This window comes from Narcine bancroftii, chromosome 9, assembly GCF_036971445.1.
Source record: "Narcine bancroftii isolate sNarBan1 chromosome 9, sNarBan1.hap1, whole genome shotgun sequence".
Lineage (NCBI taxonomy): Eukaryota > Metazoa > Chordata > Chondrichthyes > Torpediniformes > Narcinidae > Narcine > Narcine bancroftii.
This window is the reverse complement of record NC_091477.1, coordinates 49624301-49645637: the sequence shown is the minus strand read 5'-3', so window position 1 is coordinate 49645637 and position 21337 is coordinate 49624301. Positions and strand designations below refer to the sequence as shown.

The window sequence follows — 21337 nt, the reverse complement described above, 5'->3', positions numbered from 1 at the left end:
GCTGACAAGATAAGAATTATTTTTTTAAAGCTCAACCTTTCCCAGACTGGTAACATTCTCTGCCAGGCTTCAATGGTATAAAGTTGGGCATTCTCAATCCAGTTTCTGTTGAGTATAGATCTACAACACTGCTTAGAAATGGTCCAATTGCACGGCTTAAGAATAAACTTACTTTAGTTTTTTTTTTCAAAAATGATTGCAACGACAGGTCAGGACTGTCGCTTGCTAGGCCCACCACGCTACATGCTAGACACCCAATGACTGTGCGGCTCTGCAGAATTCAAATGCCTCTGACAAATTTGCCGACAGTCAAGGAGCTGATTGTGGACTTCAGGAAGAGGAAATCAAGAGAACCGTGAAGTAGTCCTCATCAAGGGGTCAGCGGTGGAGAGGGTTAAGAACTTCAAGTTCCTGGGTGTCAACATCTCTGAGGATCTGTCCTGGGACTTCCGTGTCAAGGCAATCACAAAGAAGACTTGCCAGCAGCTATACTTCATGAGGAGTTTGAGGAGATTTGGTAGGTCACCAAAGACTCTCACAAATTTCTACAGGTGTAGTGTTGATGTCATTCTGACTGGTTGCATCATTAGGCTCTTTTAAGAAGGAAAAAAAAGACAACTGTGAAGACAGAGATTCTCCATTTTTACCTCACCGCACTTACCTCCATAAAAGCTCTGAAGGCAGATGGATGGCTCGAACTCGCTCCAGCTTCCATCTGTCAAGGGGGATACACAGAGTTGGAGTGAAGTCGCCCCACCTCCTGAATAAAAGGAATGCCGCTGAAAGCGGCTCCAAACAGGAAGGTAAGATGATTGATGTCACATTGACAGCCCAATCGCCACTTTATCACAGAACAGCTGATGGAGCTGTCAGGTTGTGCTCCCTCGCGCTGTCCACCTCCTTGAACTGCTCGCTCCCTGTAGAGCTCGTCGAAAGAACCAAACACTTGTTGATCCAAACCAAGGCTTTTATTAGCAAAAGACAGGAGCTCTTCACAGGTGGCCGACCAGTCCGGAATGATCAGACCTGGCTAGGGACACAACCCTTTAAGGCCCAGACAGTAGGCGTGGCTAAGCTCTCAGCCAATCGCTGTAAGCACAGTCATTACATACTCTAGATACTGTAACTATATACATTGGTGATAGGTCTGTATTATCACATTCACCCCTTCTTGGAGAACTGACCCTGGGGTGGAAGGGCTGAAGAGGGAGAAGGGAAGGAAAAAAAAACAAGGGAGAGAATGAAAGGAAGGGGTAGGTTAAGGACTGTAGCGGTCAGGGGGTCTGACCATCCGGCGTGACCGCCGTGGTGCTGGGATTGGGGTCGCTGGAGTGGTGTCGCCAGTGGGCTCATCGGGTACGACTGCTCCTTCGCTCAATTCCCCAGCCATGTTGTCAGCAGGGTGGCCCGGGTCATTGGGGTGCTGTTGGTCCTTCAGTTCCGGCGCGGGGCCTGGGGAATAAAGAGTTGGGGAAGGTTGGGTTTGGGGGGGTGCTGGGCCTACTGCGTCCTGAGCTAGGTCCCGCACCAAAACAGTGTCCTCCCGCCCGTCTGGGAACTCAACGTAGGCATAATGCGGGTTCACGTGGAGTAGAGTCACTCGGTCGACCAAGGGGTCGTTCTTTGAGTGCCGGACGAGGCGTCGCAAAAGGACGGGGCCAGGGACAGTGAGCCATGCCGGTACAGTGGTTCCTGATTCGGATTTCCTCGGGAAAAGGAACATCCTTTCGTGGGGGGGTGGCATTTGTTGCGGTACATAGGAGGGAGCGGATGGAATGTAAGGCACTAGTGAGAACCTCCTGCCAGTGAGAGGTGGGGAGACCTTTAGACCGGAGAGCCAGTGTAACTGCTCTCCAGATGGTGGCATTCTCCCTCTCGACCTGGCCGTTATCGCGTGGGTTATAGCTGGTGGTCCTGCTTGAAGCTATACCACACTCCAGAAGGTACTGTTGCAGCTCTGCACTCATGAATGAGGACCCCCTATCACTGTGGATGTAATTGGGGTACCTGAAAATGGCAAAGACACTGTAAAGGGCCTGTATCACTGAGGTGGCAGTGGTGTCTGGGCAGGGCACGGCGAACGGGAAGCGGGAGTACTCATCGATGGCCGTAAGGATGTAGTTATTACGGTTGGTTGACAGTAGGGGCCCCTTAAAGTCTACGCTAAGATGCTCGAAGGGGCGGGTGGCTTTGATAACGTTGGAGTTCCCCGGACAGAAGAAGTGGGGCTTGCATTCAGCGCACACCAAACAGGCTCGGGTCATGGAGCGAATCTCCTCGACTGTGTAGGGTAGGTTGCGCGCCTTCACAAAGTGGGCAAACCTAGTGACCCCTGGATGACAGAGCGCCTCATGGAGTTTCTGTAGTCTGTCCATCTGTACGCTGGCGCACGTCCCCCTGGAGAGCGCGTCAGGTGGGTCGTTGAGCGTACCAGGCCGGTACAGGATGTCATAGTTAAAGGTGGAGAGTTCGATTCTCCATCTGGCGATTTTGTCATTTTTTATCTTACCTCGCTGGGTGTTGCTGAACATGAAGGAGACCGCACGTTGATCAGTCAACAGTGTAAAGCGCCTCCCAGCGAGATAATGTCTCCAATGACGCACTGCTTCAACTATGGCCTGGGCCTCCTTCTCGACCAAGAAGTGTCTACTCTCTGGATGATGGAGGGTTCTGGAGAAGAAGGCTACAGGCTGACCGGCCTGGTTCAAGGTGGCTGCCAGGGCGAAGTCGGATGCATCGCTCTCGACTTGAAACGGGACAGACTCATCGATCACGTGCAGCGTTGCATCGGCGATGTCGGATTTGATTCGATCGAAAGCCACTCTGGCTTCAGTCGAGAGGGGAAAGGAGGTGGTCTTGATAAGAGGACACGCCTTATCGGCATAGTGTGGAACCCATTGGGCGTAATATGAGAAAAAGCCCAGGCAGCGTTTGAGCACTTTCTGGGTATGGGGGGTGGGGGGGGGGGGGGGGGTAAGTCCATTAGGGGACGCATGCGGTCAGGATCTGGCATCACTACCCCGTTCTCCACCACGCAACCTAGAATCGCGAGTCGTGTGGTCCGGAAGACACACTTGTCAAAATTGTAGGTCAGGTTCAGCCAACTGGCAGTTTGAAGAAATTTGTCTAGGTTGGCGTCATGGTCCTGCATGTCATGGCTACAGATGGTGACATTGTCCAGATACGGGAAGGTAGTGGTTAGCCTGTTCTGGTCCACCATCTGGTCCATTTCCCGCTGGAAGACCGCGACACCATTCGTGATCCCGAATGGTACCCTGAGAAATTGATACAGCCGCCCATTCACTTCGAAGGCCGTGAATGGTCAGTCCTCACAGCGGATCGGGAGCTGGTGGTAGGCGGAACATAGGTCAATGGTGGAGAATATGCGGTATTGGGCGATCTGGTTCACCACATCCATGATGCGTGGCAGGGGGTACGCATCCATGAGCGTGAAGCGGTTAATGGTCTGGCTATAGTCGACCACCATCCGTAGCTTTTCCCCGTTCTTGACAACCACCACCTGGGCTCTCCAGGGACTTGAGCTGGGTTCGATGATGCCCTCATCCAGCAATCTATGCACCTCACTCCTAATGAATTGCCTGTTTTCGTAACTATATTGCCAACTTTTGGTGGCCACAGGCTTCCAGCCAGGGGTGAGGTTTGCAAAGAGTGCTGGCGGGGCAATCCGGAGTGTGGAAAGGCCACAGGAGTGGCCCCAGGGTACGGGGGCGGGTTGCTCGGGTGCTTCAGGGGTGGGGCAATGGGGTCCCCCAAAGTGTAGGAACACCATTCGAAACTGACACTGAAAGTCTAATCCCAGCAACACTGGGGCGCACGATTGGAGAAGGATGGATAATTTGAAGTGGGTGACCGTTACACCCTGTACTTCCAGCGTGGTGATGCAATACCCCTTTATCCCAGTCCAGTGCGACGTAGTCGCTAATGAGATCCTCTGGGTAGTGGGGATAATGTCAAGTCTGCAACGGAGGGACAGATCTGGCCGGATAAAACTGTTTGTTGACCCAGAGTCAAATAAGTAATTGGTGTAGTTTCCATGCACTTTAATCAGATCCATTGCTTTAGTGAGGGGATGAGAGCATTGCTGATTTAGTGTTATAGAAGCAGCCACTGATCCTGTTGACAGGGGAGTTCCGCGTGTTGACGTCACGCAACGGGATGACATCATAGACGCAGTCAGTGCTGGAGGAGCAGGATGGAGGTACTCCTGGAGGTGCTGTTGTGGCGGCGTCGGCAGATGAATGGTAAGTAGTGGGAGTTGTTGCTCACGGTTGGCGGTGGGTAGGTCGTCGGTCGCGGCGGTCAGGCCCCAGCGGTCATCAGCGATGGATGCTAGGGCGAGTACCTGGTTGGCCACGGCGGGTCCCCAGTCAGTCGCGGTGACTGCACCGGCGGCGGCATGGGCAGCGGCAGCAGGGGAGCGGGCAGCGGTTGCGGTAGCATTGTCTCCGGGGATGGCTGTGGCGGTGGCTGCGGCAGCAGCAGTGATAGCGTCGGCCTGGGGGTGGTTGTGGCCGTGGCAATAACGGGCTCTACAGTCGGGACCGAGGCCGGGTCGAGTGTCCCGCATGGGGGCGACAGGCGGGCCAACATCATGGTTGCGAGGGTATGCTGCCCCTTCCGGGATCGGCATCTCTGTGACGTCAGGCGTTGCTGTGAAGGGGATCCCTCACTCTCAATGGATGAGAGCTCTGGGGAAGAAGAGTTTGAATGGGATAGTGGCGGTTGGGCTTCACACGAGGCATTGTGTTTGCTGGCGGCCATTTTAGACCTACAGACTGCAGCAAAGTGGTCATTTTTAAGGCACTTCTGGCACCTGGCTTTTCTTGCTGGGTACTGGGACCTGCTGTGCTTGTCCTTCCTGCAGAAATAACATTTTGGGTTCGCAGGGGGCAGTGTAGCAGCAGCCGACAGGCCGTCAGTATATCGGGGGGGTGGTAGGGTAGAAGGGCACTCTACTCACATCAGAACGTGGGGTCCAGTCCCTAGAGAATTCATTTGATTTTAAGGCTGCATCCTCCATTGTGATTGCAATCCGGGCCATGTCCTCTAGTTTTTCGAGCAACCGCAGCCTCACTTCGTTCGATCGGAGCCCGGCCACGTAGGCATCCCGGACGAGATAGTTTGTGATCTCGGCAGCAGTTTTGTCCACACAGTTACAATCCTTGCCCAACGCCTTTAATATTTGTAAATATGCCCTGCTGGACTCGCCAGGCTGTTGCTTCCTCGATGCAAGCACGAGCCGGGCATGAACTCTGTTCATTGGTTCATCATACAGTTCTTTCAGTACCTTTATGGCTGCGGTGTAAGTGGTCTCATCCTGGATGTTCTCGTAGACTCTCAAGGACACCAAAGACAGCAATGATGTTAGACGCTGGTTATCCTCCTCCACCTCAATGAGCCTTAGGAAGTTTTCAAAGTTCAACAGCCAGAACTTAAAGGCTTTGAAGGTTGTAGCTGACTGTGTGTCGATGTCAAGTTTTTCTGGCTGAGTCAGACGCTCCATCCCTTTTTTAAAAAATTATTTTTGCCAATAAAATTGTAGAGCTCGTCGAAAGAACCAAAGACTTGTTGATCCAAACCAAGGCTTTTATTAGCAAAAGACAGGAGCTCTTCACAGGTGGCCGACCTGTCCGGAATGATCCGACCTGGCTAGGGACACAACCCTTTAAGGCCCAGACAGTAGGTGTGGCTAAGCTCTCAGCCAATCGCTGTAAGCACAGTCATTACATACACTAGATACCGTAACTATATACATTGGTGATAGGTCTGTACTTTCACACTCCCTCACACCGCCTTGCTCCCTCGCCACAGTATCTTATGCCACCCACTCTTAATGGCGCTGTCAGGCAGTAAGATGGCAGGGCTGTAAGGCAGCAGTGCATGGTGGGGGGGGGGGGGGCTGTCACCCAGTGGAGTGACAGGGCTATCACAGGACTGCCACTGCTTTCCTACACATCCCACCCCTTTTGCCCTGAGAAGCTGGCACGCTGCTCTGGGCAACATATAAGGACTGAGCGATCCACCTTTTCCATCCTCTGCATAAAAGGTACATTTGTTTTTTATAAACTTGAGCAAGCAATAATGTGGCTTTCATGCATTAAAAACCCCTGTTTTCTGGTATAAAGGTGCCAATGAACAGAATAATAAAACTACAGAGAATTGTGAACTCGGCCAGTCCCATCACAGGCACCAGTCTTCATTCCATCGAGGATATCTACAAGAGGCAGTGTTTTAAGAAAGCAGTCTCTATCCTCAAAGTCCCTCACAACCCAGGTTATACCCTCTTCACAATGCTACCATCAGGACAAAGGTTCAGGAACCTGAAGACGAGCGACCCGTGACAAATGAACAGCTACTTCTCCTCTGCCGTCAGATTTCAGAATGGTCAATGAACGGCAGAGACTACCTCACTTTCTCTTACTTTCACACTAATTTATTTATTTTTAATATAATTCTATTACAATATTTGCTCTACATTGCTGCCGGAATACAACACATTTTGTTGCATTTCAGGACTATAAATTCTGATTCGGACCAAATTGCCAACAATTATTCAGCATCTCACTTTGGCAGGGCATGCTACCACCTGTTTCAAACTGAACTAGTGCCCAACAAGATTGTGGTTTCCTGCCTAAATGATGACCAACCAGTGGCACTCACATCCACAGTGATGAAGTTTTTTTGAGAGTGTGGTGTTGAAACATATTAGCTCCTTTCTGAGCAATGACAAGGATCTATTCCAATTGCCTTCAGCTGCAACACGTCTATGGCAGAGACCATCTTATTAGCTCTATACAAAGCCCTGGAACATCTAGTTACCGACTACAGTTTGGCATTCAACATCATCATCCCCACAAAACTGATCAGCAAACTCTAAGGCCAGGTCCTCAATACCCCACTGTGTAATGGGATCCTGGATTTCTTTACCTCTAGATCACAATCAGTGAGAATTAGTAAGAATATCTCCTCCACAAGTTCCATCAGTACTGGAGAACCACAGGGCTATGTTCTTAGCCCCCTGCTCTACTCACTTTACAACTATGACTGTGTGCAATAAACAGATTTGCTGATAATACCATGGAAATGGGTTGTAGAAAAGGGGGCAATGGGTCAGCAGACTGGAGGGAGATTGAAAACTTGGCTGAATGGCATATTAACTATGACCTCGCACTCATTGTCACCAAAACCAAGGAGCTGATTGTGGACTTCAGGAAAGGAAAACTAGAGATGTAGGATCCAAAGATCATTGAGGGATCAGAGATGGAGAGGGTGAGCAAACTTAAATTCCTGGGGGTCATTATTTTGGAAGACCTTTCCTGGACAAAAACACAAATGTCATTATGAAGAAAGCACATTAGCACCTCCACTTCCTCAGGAGTTTGCAGAGGTTTGGTGCGACATTGAAAACTTTGGCAAGCTTCTACATTGGTACAATGGTAAGTGTGCTGACTAGCTAGATCATGCTGACAGGTATGGGGTCACCGATACCACTGAGCAGTAAACCCTGCAAAGGTTGTGGACACAGCCCAGTACATCACAGGACAATCTCGGCCCACCATCAAGATAACATACATGGAATGCTGCCGTCAGAGAGCACCAGAAATCATTGTTCTCGCTGCTGCCATCAGGAAAGATGTATGCGTGCCACAAGACTCATACCGTCAGGTTCAGGAACAGCTGCTACCCCTCCACCATCAGACTCCTCAACAACAAACTTAACCAGGGACTCTTAGAAGGACTCCAACTTTGCATATTATTTTAAAATGAATATTTATGTTCTGTTTGTTTGCAATTCTTTCTTTATTTATATTTCTTTCTTTTGTATTCATATCTTTTCTTGAGTACAGTTTTTTTTTGCGCTCCCGATCCGTTGAAATTCTACGTGGCTCGCAGGAAGAAGAATCTGAGGGTTGTATGTGATGTCGTGTGTACTCTGACAAATAAATCGGTACTTTGAGTTATATTGCACTCGGTTTACATCTGCTGTGCATGGGGCAAAAGACTGTGAATGAAACGTTATATTTTAAATTGCAAATTATTGCTGGTAGGATGAGAAAATCAGCAATAAAAGATGGTATTGAGATGGTAGAACCAACAGAGTCTTTGAAAATAGACCAGTAGCTTTTCTATGTCAAGATGATGAATAACAGTAATTAAATAGAATGATGGCATATCACATTGCAAGTCCAAATAGAAGCTCCCATCACATGGAGTATCACTCAGGGAAGGTTTTAGCAAAGTGCATAATTTGGTCATGCAATGCTCATTTGAAATCACATCACTTCATTCAATCACAAAATCAATACTGATGTCCCAATCCACTTGACCATTATTCATTTCTATAGAAGTATATACATCTCCCAAAACAAACCAAATATTCTTATTTCATAACATTTACCGCCATTATCCACCAAGTCAATTTTATCAGCAGAGCTGAGAACTTTTCAGGTGACGATCTTTATAATTTTAACTTGACTGTTAGCAATTCTCCTTTGGGGTATCATTAGAATTATTTTACAGCATGAATTTTTAGTTGCTTCATAAGAGAAGAATGAAATGTTGCTCGTAGTAAGTCCTGTGCAAATGTTTGTTTGCAAAACAGATGGTAGAGTCGGAGAACAGACAGGACAATTATCATTTATGAACCATTTGGTGAACATTCTGCTCAGGGACAGAAGAATAAAATCTAATGTTTATTGATTGAATGAGCCAGTTGAAAAACGCATTGTTTTTTTGGGCTGAGGTTAGATTCAGTAGGAAAGACATTGCAAAGTTATATAAAGTAAGGATCTTCTAAGTTTACTGATGTAACTATTACGTCACTAATACTGACTAATGTATAACGCTTCCAAAATTACACAGTAAAATTAGAGGACAGAGTGGAATGGCAAGAAAAATGCATTCTTGTCAGACTCACTCTTTGCACAATCTCGCTACATTTTCCAAATGTAGACTCAAGCCAACCAATTCAAATCTTCAAGGACCCAAACACAGGCAAACAACAAATTGTTGGAGGAACTCGACGAGTCGAGAAGCATCTGTGAAGGCAAAAGGAAAGTTGGCGCTTTGGGTTGAAACCCAACATCGCCTGCATTCTTGTGCCCCTGACTAAGGGACAACTGTCAGGAAGGATGATGACCTGTGACATTTTCTTTTCCTGTTTTAAAAATAAATCCAACCTGTAACTAACTTTAAATTGTGCTTAGTGAAATGTTCCTGCAGAGACTCAGGAGCATCTATATTATGGTTTTAAATTCTGTGGATACTTTGCAGGCCTGATCTTTACCCAAATTGAATTTAGTCTTCATTTATTCCTTAATAAGGACAAAGCAGACCTACAGCATGCAATTGGAACAATGGTACAGCAGTTAATGCCTGCTGCCTCACAGCTGAAGGGACCTGGTTTCAATCCTGGACTCCAGTGCTGTCAACATGGAGTTTACATGCTCTTCCTGTGACCGTGTGCATTTCCACCAGGTGCTCCAATTTCCTCCCACACGCCAAAGGCACGCTGGTGGGTTAACTGGTTGTGGTAAGTCCCCCTTTTGTGCAGCTAGGGGGCAAGCAAACTAGAAATGGAAATCTTGGGTGTGGAAGAGGGAAAAATTTGGGAGAATTGGACTAATTAGACATCTGCGCTGGGATTGAGCTAGACATTATGGACCAAATGGTTTCCTTCTGTGTTGTAATAGGCATGTTAAACCTCACACATTGATATTGAGCAACATGTAAGGATGGAGAAAATTATCACACTAGTTCTGAGGCACACTCTTCTGAGGTTTGACTTGAAATTTAAGTATTACCATTATTACAGTACAGATGCAGTATTCCAGTAATTGTGGTTATGGGCTCGAGGCTCAATTGCAACAGACCTAGCATTGCACATTTCCACAGTCCTGCTTTCCTGCTTTACCAAGGAGTGGGAATGGGTCACTCACCAGACTGGGTTTGGGGAGCAGGAGGTGTATCAGAGACATGCGCTGGGCAGCAGGAGGGGGCCTGGATCTGGGATGGATAACCAAGCACCTAAATGATTTTGTGTGTGTGTGTGTGTGTGTGTGTGTGTGTGGTGAGTGGGAAACATTGGCACATTGCATGTTTTCAGGCAGAACAGACATTTCCTTGAGAAATCAGAAGGATCTGGGACATAACTGTGGAATCAGTGCAATTAGGAGCAGCAGTAAACTGAGCCAGGAAAATGCCAGAATATTGTGATGTCGTGATATGCAGATAGAATGCAGGTTGAATTCAAGATCAGAGTTTATAAGGCAGGATTCAAGAACTGTTGCAAATACTCTGCAATGACCCATGGAAAACCAAGTGAACTGGTGGCTGTGCAAAGGTTTTGGCTCCAGGACAAGATGATCCAAATTTTTCAACTACATTCCAGATGATGTCACCCTAATGGCCTGGAAACTGTATTTCGGTCACAAAGGCAACTGCTGACCAAGCACGCTGGATCAGCCAATCGGAGTGATATGAAATGGTCACTATTGTTTTTCAATCTGGAAAAAAATATATCAATTGGCTCAATTCATAATAGTGGAGAAGTAAAAATTATTATGCTGTTTAATTCCAAATTACTTTTTGTGGAAGTTAAAAGCTTCTATCCCTAGCTGGGAGAGCTTGATACTTCTCCTCGATTCTTGAGCTGCAACACGTTATATTTTTCAACATCAACACCTATCACTTTAAACTTTCATCAGACAAACAAGTCCAGATCGTCCATTTCGGGAAATGGATAAAAGAGCTTTAATTCTTTTTCCAACAGTTTGTTTATTTGAATCCCTGTGTCTGGTTTAAGCTCTTATTCACAGGTGAATTACCTCTTTACAATCATGTTATCTATTTTTTTTGGTACATCACATTCTGACTTGTATATTCTCCCTTACATCGTATCTCTGCCAAGCATTGTTTCAGCTGTAATAAATTATATTGACCACTATGACTTTCTAGCGAGCAAGGTGAAACATCATGCATTATGTAGCTACTGATTACCTGCCACTCCAAAGGGTCGTCTTAAACCTTGAGTACATTTCTTCTGAGTTGTCTCTTTCAGATCCATCTTCCCAACTCGAACTATTTGGCAGATCAAATATATTTTATCTCGATTCAAATCCTTGTTGCCTAAATCCTACAGATAACAATTAGAAGAACATAGATTTGAAATTATATTTTGTTATTTACATGCTGAGGTTCAAACAAGAAGCAAATTTATTTCCAAGTAACAGGAACACTCATAGAGGGATGGAAGGTGTCATCAAGATTGTTATGAACGTACACTTTCTCAGCAACATTAGCCGCTTTCAGGTGGCCAGTATACCCAACTGTAAAGCCGTCTATTCTACCCAAATGCGGCTGTTGGATGGCCACCTGAAAGTGCCCTGAGGGGCACTTACCTAACCCTCCTCGGGTAGGTATATTCTCCAGCTTGGAGCACCTGAATGCAGCCCAAGGCACAATCCTTTTAAGATATTTAATATAAGATTTAATATCCTATTAAATATTGTTTCTCTCGCCATCAGGTTGGTAACAATTTAATAACAGCGCCTTATGTTTAGTTAGTGATTTTAATGTTGCAAAGCGTTTATTCAGTTTAAAAAAAAACTACTTTGGGACATTAGATTACATAACCAAAAACTCAGTAAAAAAAATAGTACATTGCTTCCAAAACTCAGAACCTTGATAGCTAAAGGCAGGGCTGCCAAAGTTGGCAGAATTAAATGCTGACATAAATAAGAGGTCAAAATTAAAAGTCTGAAGATATCTTGAAAGAGATACAGAGCTTGGAGAGGGGAAGGGATCACAGCAGTGACTACAGCCACAGTCCATAGGAGCTGCATTCGCTCGGACACGGCTCTCATTCAGCCGGCACATTCAGGTGACAGAAAGGCGTCTTCTCCGCGGCCACCTGAACGGCCCAGCTGCACTCCCCCAGCCGCATCTGCCGGCGCATTATCTGTGTCCGAGCACCTGAAAACGGCTATTGATTCATTGTTTGGAATCCTGAATAAACCCTCAAAATAGCCAAATTATGTTGTCTTTGCTCCGTACCAAATGATCTCTTTCTGTGACTCTGCCCTTTTGTATTGTGTCTTACATGTTGAACTACTGGTCTTCCTGGAAATAAAAGCTTCTGTCGCTGCATTTTTGATACAATAAACTTGAACTTGAATCAATATTTAAGAAGGTGTCCATGAAGAAATCTACTTGGTTTCAGATGTCATTAAGGTTCTTGACTGTGCATTTGAGTTATCCAGTTTCTAAATATCTATCAGTTGGCCACCAATATTCTTCCTCTCGCTTCTCAGTTGAAGATATTAAGCCTCTCCTTAAAGATCAAAGTCAAAGATGCATGTTTAATACTCACAGTGAACACCACTTTCAGATTGTTCAACATGTCGATTTCTTTTGGGAGCCCTTTGCTTCCCCATCGCACGAGATAATTCTCACTGGAAGGGAGAAGAAGTCAAATAAGGCTGATTTAGTGAAGTTTATATTCAAGCTGCATTCTGTCTGCTTCAAGCACTTGAAGCTTGTGCCTGTGCATCCCACTAAACAATTACTGTTCAGGTGTTTCTTGAGTGTGAAAAAAATGGCACATGAGATGATAGGGTGGTTAAGAAGGTGAATGGTGCACTGGCCTTCATGAGGCAGGGAATTGAGTACAAAAGCTGTGAGATAATATTGCAGCTCTAAAACAAAACTCTGGTTAGACCACACGGTGCACTGTGTTCAGTTATGGTCACCTCATTAGCGGAAGGTCATATAAGCTTTGGACAGGGAAGGTACAGAGGAGATTTACCAGGATGCTGCCAGGTTTGGAAAACATGTCTTTTGAGGACAGGTTGAGTGAGATGGGGTCTTTCGGTTCAAAGCAGTGGAGGATGAGAGGCAACTTAACGGAGGTATACAAGATGTACCTTTTTCTAGGGCAGTAATGACCAATACCAGAGAACACCTGTTTAAGGTGAGTGGAGGAAATTTTAGGGGAGGGATTAAGAGGTAGGTTTTTTTCACCCAGAGAATGGTGGGTGACTGGAATGCATTGGCAAGGCTGGTAGTGCTGTCTGTTACAATGGGGACTCAAAAGACTCAGGTCAGCACATGGATGGAAGAAAAGGGGAGGGTTATGGGTGTGAGAGAATAAAGGTTAGATTGTTGTGGAGTAGGTTTATATAGATTGGCACAACATTGTGAGAGAAGAGCCCTTACTGACCCAGCGTAAGTGGGTCACCTCATTAGAAAAATACACTTTTGCATTTGATGTTCCCATTGAGCTTTGGTTTTCATCTCCAATCGCTTCTGTTATCCCTAGGGGTGTCAGCAGCCCAGCCCCAAGGGTCAGACTGCTGGAACCACAAAGGATTTTCATTCAGAGGGAAGGATGTGGCTGCGCTGGAGCGAGTGCGAAGGACTCTGACCAAGATACTGCCTGGATTGGAGATCTTCATTTATGGGGAGGGATGGAATAGCCTGAACTTGTTTTCTCTAGAGTGAAGAAAGCTTAATAAAGGTCCTTAAAGTTTTAAAAGGTACAGATAGTCTTGATGGCCAAAATCTTTCTTCCTATGATATGGTATTTTAAAAAAACAGGAGGGTTTTGGGTGAAATACAACTGAAGAATACGAGGAATTTAAATAGTCAAGGTTTCAAAATAGGTAAAATGTGATTCATGTAGAAGGGCAAAGTGGTCACAATGTGCAGAAGGAAGGATCTGTTTCTACGACCTTGAGGCACAAATGCACTTAGAAAAGCATTTTCAAAGAGCAATGCCTGAAAAGTTTATCCTCTCATTGTTATTTTGAATCAGCTTACTTTGTTAGTTTTCCAAAGTTAAGAATTTGATTGAGCTAAATTTAAAGGTCAAGAAAATAAGATGAGATATTGGTACCCAAAGCAAAACAGACTCACCTGATGATCGACTGCTTCTGTGGATCATACAAAGCCATGAAGAGCTCAGAATCCTCCCCTATTCGACACACAAAGTTTCGTACAAACACGTATAGGCCATGTGTTGGAGATGAAGTCATACGGGCAAAGCTGCAGGTGTCACTTTGCGTCTGAGACTGCGGAAACAGGGACAAGAGTATTCCCTTGAATCCATCTTTAGACTGAGCAAGCAGGAAATCTTTGGGTCTGTTGCCATGACTCCACCAACAGCCACTCATAAGTTCACACACCATGGTTTAATTGCTTCTCATTCGAGTCCTCTCCTCCCAATACGACCCTCCCTCTGTTTTTTCTGTCACAACATCATTAAGCCTCCACCACTGCACCAATCAAATTGGTTATTGTTCCATTGAGTCACTTTTTAGTTTTATCTCCCTGCAGAGAATCTCTCCCTCCACTTGGGTGACACAGAATGATAATTCGCATAATGCTGCTCCAGCTCCAGCAACTCGAGTTTGAATCTACCCCCCCCCCCCCTCAAAAAAACTTATGGGATTGGTTGGTTAATGTGATGTTTCTTTTATTACAATAAAGAAACTTGGGTTCTTTTTAAAGCAACTAGACACCAGCACTAAAAAACAGAATGCACACGTGCTCACCTCGTGGGAAGGCATCCATCTTAAATCTACTAAAGATGCAACAACATTAGCAAGATGCAACATTCCCCAGATGGTACACACACCGGTTCTGACTCCTCCTAGTGGCAGCTCTATAGCACTGCATCCCCTTTACTTGAAATGTTTAATCAAGCATGACACATTAATACAGTATTCCTTCAATTTAAAGTTCAACACAAATGTAACATCAACATCAGCAGCACAAACATTTAAGTGTGCATTTCTTTTTCTTTTATAGTTTCAGCCTGTCAGGTGCTTTGACAACTTGTGTGGATCTTCTTAACACAGGTGCTTGTGTTGGCTCTGCAGGTGCTTGTGTCAGTTCTGCTGGCCAACTACTATCTAGCATGGGTGGTGTTTCCTCTGTTTCTGTGCAGGCTGAATCCTCTGCCTTTATCTGTTCCTGCAGTATCTTTGGCGCTTTTGCAGGCTCCTTCAATTCCTCCCCAGTATTTGACCCTCCTCTGTTCTGACAGTGTAGGATCTTGGATTTATTTCTCCCAGAACAGTAGCCTTTTTGTCCTGAGAGTTGGAATCTCTGTGTTTCACTCTGTCCTGTTGTGCTAGTGGCCCTAGGCTTCTTGCTGACTTGTCATAGCTTGCCTTTTGTCTCCTTTGCAGATGTGATTATTTCCCTTCAACATCCTGGTTCTTCTTTGGGCCTGCAGAGTAGGGAAGTATGGTGCATAGTCTACTTCCCAACAGAAGTTCAACAGGTGACATGCCATGTTCAAGCGGTGAAGCTCTGTAACTCAATAGAGTTAGATAAGGATCTGAGCCACTGTCTAGTGCTTTTTTGAGCAACTGTTTAACTATGTGAACTCCTTTCTCTGCTTTGCCATTTGATTGTGGATGCAGAGCACTTGAAATGCATGTCGAAAATGATACACTTCTGCAAAGTTCTGAAATTCTCTACAACTGTAGCATGGTCCATTGTCACTGTAGACAATTTGAGGAATTCCGTGTCTTGCAAAAATTGATTTCATTTATTGGATCACATAAGCAGCAGACATGTTAGGAAGCAGCACAATCTCCGGATAGTTCAATAGATAATCAATAACCAGCAAGTAATTATTTCCATCCATGTGGAACCGATCAATCCCAACTTTCTGCCATGGTTCTGCTGGTACGTCAGTTATTATCATGGGTTCCTTTGTCTACTTTGAGTGATGTTTCAAACAGGTCTCACAGCTTGAAACCATCCTGTCAATGTCAGTATTTATCCCTTGCCAATAAATAGTAATTCTGGCCCTTCTCTTGGTATTTTTCTATTCCAGGTGCTTGTCATGCGCAATGCCAACACAACCAAGAGGAAGTTTGTATTAGGAACAACATTTTTACTGTGCTATGAAGAATATAATCTTTGAAACATAAGCTCTAACTTTGGAATTTTATCTGGGGTTGAAAGTTTAAAAAAATCAGCCATGATTCAAATGAAAGGGTAGACTCGATAGGACAAATGGCCTAATCCTGCTCCTATATCTTTGTGGTCTGATATATTTGCAGACTTATTCCAGCAGCAATGCTCATGCAGCCTGTGAAAAGCTTGGCCAATATACCTTACCAGAGAGACATTACTTTCTAGTCAGACAATTCAATGGTGGGAACAACCAGGACTGTTTGAGGCTTATTGGCTCATTGCAAAGAGACTGTAAACTCCAACAGATGGTCACATCTATCCCAGAATTTGACCATGCATTGGACAGAGAAATGTAATTCATACCATTTCTTCCTTTATCCGCTCGGTGATTTGCTTTGTGGCCTGTTCGTGAGCGTGGAATAAGCTGATGACACTGGTCTTGTCTGGGTCCATAATATTGCCATTCTCATCTCTGACTACAAGGTCAAGTTCAAGTATCCTGCACAGAAAATAAAATGGGAACCAAATGGGAATTGATGAGTGTAGTGGTTGGCATGAATGCGGTGGTTCAATACATTTTTTCTGTACTATTCTACATCTCTGCATTATTAATAAGACAGTAACTTAACTTTCTGCTTCCATGATTTTCCTTTCATTCCTCTGCTTCATGCAAGCCTTTAAAAGTAATGGTCAACAAGGTTTCTCCTGGTTGTGAGGGAGGCTGAGGTGAATGGGTGGGTGAGAATAGGTGGCATGGCTTTCAGGGGGAGCTGAGAGCTAGCTGAGCAGGTGAATGGGGAGCAGACAGGAGCGATCAGATTGAATTACCAATGGGGACATTGAGTCTTTCCTTTTAATTTCTCTTGATGTTTATGAAGGTGGAGGATGTCAGTCTCCTGGGGAAAGGTAGCCTTCGTTCTGAGCATTCCCCACTTCGAATGTAAATAATTTCTTGCAGAAAGGAGCAGAGAAAAGTCTGACCATTCTGTGCATAACATAAAAGTGGTAGAGAAAAACAGTAGATTACACAGCATCCAATAAAGGGTAATCAATGCTTCGGGCCTGGGCCCTTTGTCAGGTATAAGGAAAATCAAGCAGGTGCCAGAATTAAAAAGGTGGAAGGAGGGGCAAGGAGGAGAGGAGGGAGGAAGAGACAAAGGGTGGAGCACAGACTAACAGATAAGAGGTGGATACAGGTGGGAGAGTAGAAGAGGAAAAGCTGAGAAATGATGGGAGAGAGGGTCGAAAGTAACTCTCTGATAGGAGAAGGAAGGGAAGGGGATGGGTATCTGGAGAAAAAGAGACAGAGGAATAAGGAAAGGGAGAGACCGGGAAGGTGGTTAACAGAAACTGGTGAAGTCGATGCTAATGCCATTTGGTCCATGTTAATGCTGTTGTTCCCCTAATTTGTGGATGGACTCAATTTGGCAGTGCATGAGGCAATAGATTACCTTTGGATGGGGCATGAGCTGCTTTGTTTCTCCAGCAAATTTATGCATTGAATGGCCACAGCAGACTTTCTTGGGTAATTCCAACCACTCTGTGCCAACATTATGCCTTAGCTCAAGACCCATTGCACCCATTCTGGGATCCATGAGCCTGGTGTTTTGGGGCAGTTTAGTCTTGTCACCCATATAGTGCAGGAGTGAAACTCATCTTAAAGTCTGAGAGTTAGAATGTGAATCCTTCTTGAGCTGGAAGGTTGTAGCTCAAGGAGTACTTCAGGGATCAGTTCTTGGCCCTCAAAGAGTTTAATGTTTATGCTAATAATCTGGAAGAGGGACAGAGTGTAACATATTCAGGTTTGCCAATAACAAGAAGATATGTGGGCGGGCACTTTGCAAAGAGGATATTAAGGCTCCGCAGCAGTGGACGAGTGGGCGAGAGTTTGACAGAGCAAGTTTTATGTAGAGAATTGTGTCATGCACTTTGCAAAGGGGATCAAAAAGGCAAGACTATTATTATTACTGCACATGAGAGGTCTACAGAGGGATCTAAGTATCCTTGGGCATGAATCAGATAATGAAAGCTGTCTGGTGTTGAACGTAGTTAAGAAAATAAATGCCATATTGTGTTATAATGCAGAGAGTTTGGGGTTTCAAAAAGAGGGAAGCATTGTTGCAATGTACTGGACAGGGTGTTATTGAGGCCACACCAGAGTTTCTGTGGATTGGAGTTTTGGCCCCTTTATTTAAGAAGTGTTGGAGGCAGTCCAAAAGAAATTTGCAAGGGTATTCCCTGGGCTGAAGTGGAAGATTAAGAAAAAATAATCTATATTATTTGGCGTTTAGAAGAATGAGGAATTATAAATCGCAAGTGTTGAGTCAAAATCCTGAAGAGGGTGCAACTGGACAATGCATAATGTTAAATTAGCTGGGTGTTTTGAAGGAAAAATGTAATTGGACAGAGGTTGTGGAGAGGTAAATAGAGTACTGATGAATTCAGTGTTGAATCCAAAGGAGTGTAATGTACCTCATTGGAAAATGAGATGCTGCATTTCAAATTGCATTATTGGAATAGGGTAAGAGGCCAAAAAAGTAGTCGGAGTGGGGCTGGAAGGGATCCTTGAAACAACAGGAAACTGCCAGCCTAAGATCACCGATGCAAAGTGAATGGAGGGATTCTGCAAAGAGATAACCTAATCTGGGATTGGTTCATCTGGCTCAAAGGAGCATCAAATGCCATGTTCTACAAGCTCCATTTCTGCTTCACCTGAAAGGACCGTTTGATTATATGGGTAGTGGGAAGGAAGCTATAAAAGCTAGAACTCACAAGGTGGCTTTTAGACCTTTTCTTAATTCTGTCACTGAATATTGAAAATGAAGTGTTCACAAATTTAAAAAAAGTTCCCCTACATCATTTCACACTGTTAAAACATTGGACACATTTAAATAAATAAAATTGTAAACCTCTAGCAAGGTTTTCTGATATTCAAACTTGAGCATGCTCTGTGAATACCTTGTGTTGAAGCCTGAAGGACAAGGATGGGGAACAGAGCAAGCCTTTCACAGACCATACTGAAGTGATATTGTATTGGACCCAATAGATCAGAAAGAGGAACCTTCTGGGTGAGAGAAAGAGAGAGACAAGAAACTGAAGGAGGAGAGAGTAAAGAGAGAGATTGCTATAGAGAGTAGAGTGAGAGAGAGAGCAGGGGAGAGAGTAGATTTGCTGTTCGTCAACAGTCTGGATGTTAGTAAGATCCTTTTTGCATACCGATTCCCATAATCTATTCTGGATGTGACTTTCTGCTTCAGTTCCTTCAGTTCATCCTTTGGCAGCGTCCCAGAGAGCAGCTGGGATCGCCATTCCATTAAGTCGAACATCATGGTGCGGACTTTCTTGAACCCGTTTTTCTTCCCAGCCTGAATGAGCAAAAAGTGATGGTTAATCAGTGCCATCTGATGGTGAAACCCAATGATATTCATCCTGCCCCACCACCTGTCTCTGATCAGACCTCGGGGCAGAAGTGCTAATAACTTAGCTCCATCATTCACCCCAGTTGCTCTGTGGCCTGCATGAATTGGAGTGTTGAACAAGGCTAGTTTCCTGCTATTGGTGAGGCAGGAATTGTAATAGATTGCAGAGTGATTATGTTAAAGGACTGACAATCCATAGTCTCAGACAACACCATGCTTGATAAATTTATCTTCCATTTCAAACAAAGACATTCTTGCTGTTGACAATTGTTAAAACGTGGAATGAGGCAATCTTGTGTGGTCTCTCAGAACTTCACCTGCTCACTTCTCAATGAGACTTTCATCTTCCCCATTCTTTTTTTTTCTGATGGGAAAACCTTGCTAAGATCACCTGCGGAATTTTCTATTAAATTGGGCCAATCAACCACAGCTCTTGTGGATTCAACTTTTAACAATGTTAAAGGCTCTTAAACAACCTTTAAGTTTCTTTTCAGGTCAATTGCCAATAGTCTTGTACACTTTGAGATGCTTTGCTGTATGTACTATCCAAGTAGTCAACCTATTCTTAAATATAACAGGCCGTGACAGAATAAAAATGTGCACAGTGCAGTGTTACAGAAAGTCAAAGAGTGGAGCCATAGCATTACACGGACACAGTGCAGAGTGTTGAGAGAAGTACAGTTCAAAAATATTGGGCATTATTTTTCTACCAATGAGAGGTCCATTCAAGAGTTTGATAACAGCAGGAAAGAAACTGTCCTTGAATCTGGAGATTTGCTTTTTCCTTAACAGAAGTGGGAAGAAGAATATGTGACTGTGGGGAGGGGGGGTCAGATTTGCAAGATTTTCACATCTGCTTTGGGCTACCACCTGTGAAGGTCTTTTTTATGATAAACTACCTCATCCAAAAACCTGCCGTTACCCCAAACATCCCTGACACCCAGGTCTACTGCTTCTTGGTGATGGGCATTGAAATCCACATCCAGACCTTCTTTTGTCAGTCATTAACTTATCTGACATTTATCTACCTGCTGAGAATATCCAGGATTCTTCTTCTGAACTTTCCTGCTCAGTTGCTCTCCCCTGCAACCCCCGAATCACCCAGACCAACCTTGGTCATATCCTTTTAAGGATTGGTTGGAGGACTGGTGCAAACCCTTGGAGCCTATATTCTGTTTGGCCTGGCCCTGTAGGAAACATGGCAGATCACATCTTCATCCAGGTCTCTGGCTGTTCAACACTGATCCTAACATTCATGCCACTCACATCTCCATTTTACCACAACCAAAAAGGGAAAAATCCAGTTCCTAGACATTAATATTTTAAAGTGTGAAAAATATAACTTGTGGCCTGGTGCTGTGTGAGTGAGTGGTTTGTAACCTGAATTGTGCGTGGATTTCAGAAGGCGTCACTGTTAATTTCATTCTCCCCAAATTTAAAATCTTAAATGAGATAAGTTATTAAGAATAAAATAAATTGCATAAAGATCAAGCTGTCTGAAGCAGATGAATGGAAAATGAGACTTTTAGTTTCAACTCCGTGGTTCTACAATATAAACCTCAGCCTAAACAGCACCACATAAGCGATTTGGAAAGAAAATGAGAGAGCTATATTTTACTTTGTCATTAATGATCTCCTCATAATCCATAAAACACGCAGACCACAGACCCTCCAATCATCATCATGTCAGGTCAAACATCTCCATTTTCCATTTGCTCCCCAGCCAATGAACCTTCTGTACACGTGAATAGCTCAGTAGCGGAGAGGGCCAAGAACTTCAAATTCCTTCTTGTGAACATCTCCAAGGATCTGTCCTGGAGCCTCCAAATCGATGCAATCACGAAGGCGGCTCACCAGCGGCTAAACTTCGTGAGGTGGTTGGTGAGATTCGGTATGTCACCAAAGACTCTCAAAAATGTCTACAGGTGAACCATGGAGAGCATTCTAGATGGTTGCATCACTGCCTG

The 21337-nt window shown here is 44.7% G+C and overlaps 1 protein-coding gene across 1 annotated transcript in view; it reads right to left on the bottom strand.

Annotated features, from left to right (window-relative positions):
* LOC138743573 (dedicator of cytokinesis protein 2-like) overlaps positions 1-21337 on the bottom strand; it is a 699740-nt gene that overhangs the window by 575198 nt on the left and 103205 nt on the right. Inside the window, exons 7-11 of the mRNA XM_069899077.1 lie at positions 19168-19316; positions 16315-16450; positions 13936-14090; positions 12392-12473; positions 11020-11155 (exon numbers count right to left, since the gene is read on the bottom strand). Coding sequence (XP_069755178.1) covers positions 11020-11155; positions 12392-12473; positions 13936-14090; positions 16315-16450; positions 19168-19316 — 658 coding nt within the window. The remainder of the gene's footprint in view (positions 1-11019; positions 11156-12391; positions 12474-13935; positions 14091-16314; positions 16451-19167; positions 19317-21337) is intronic.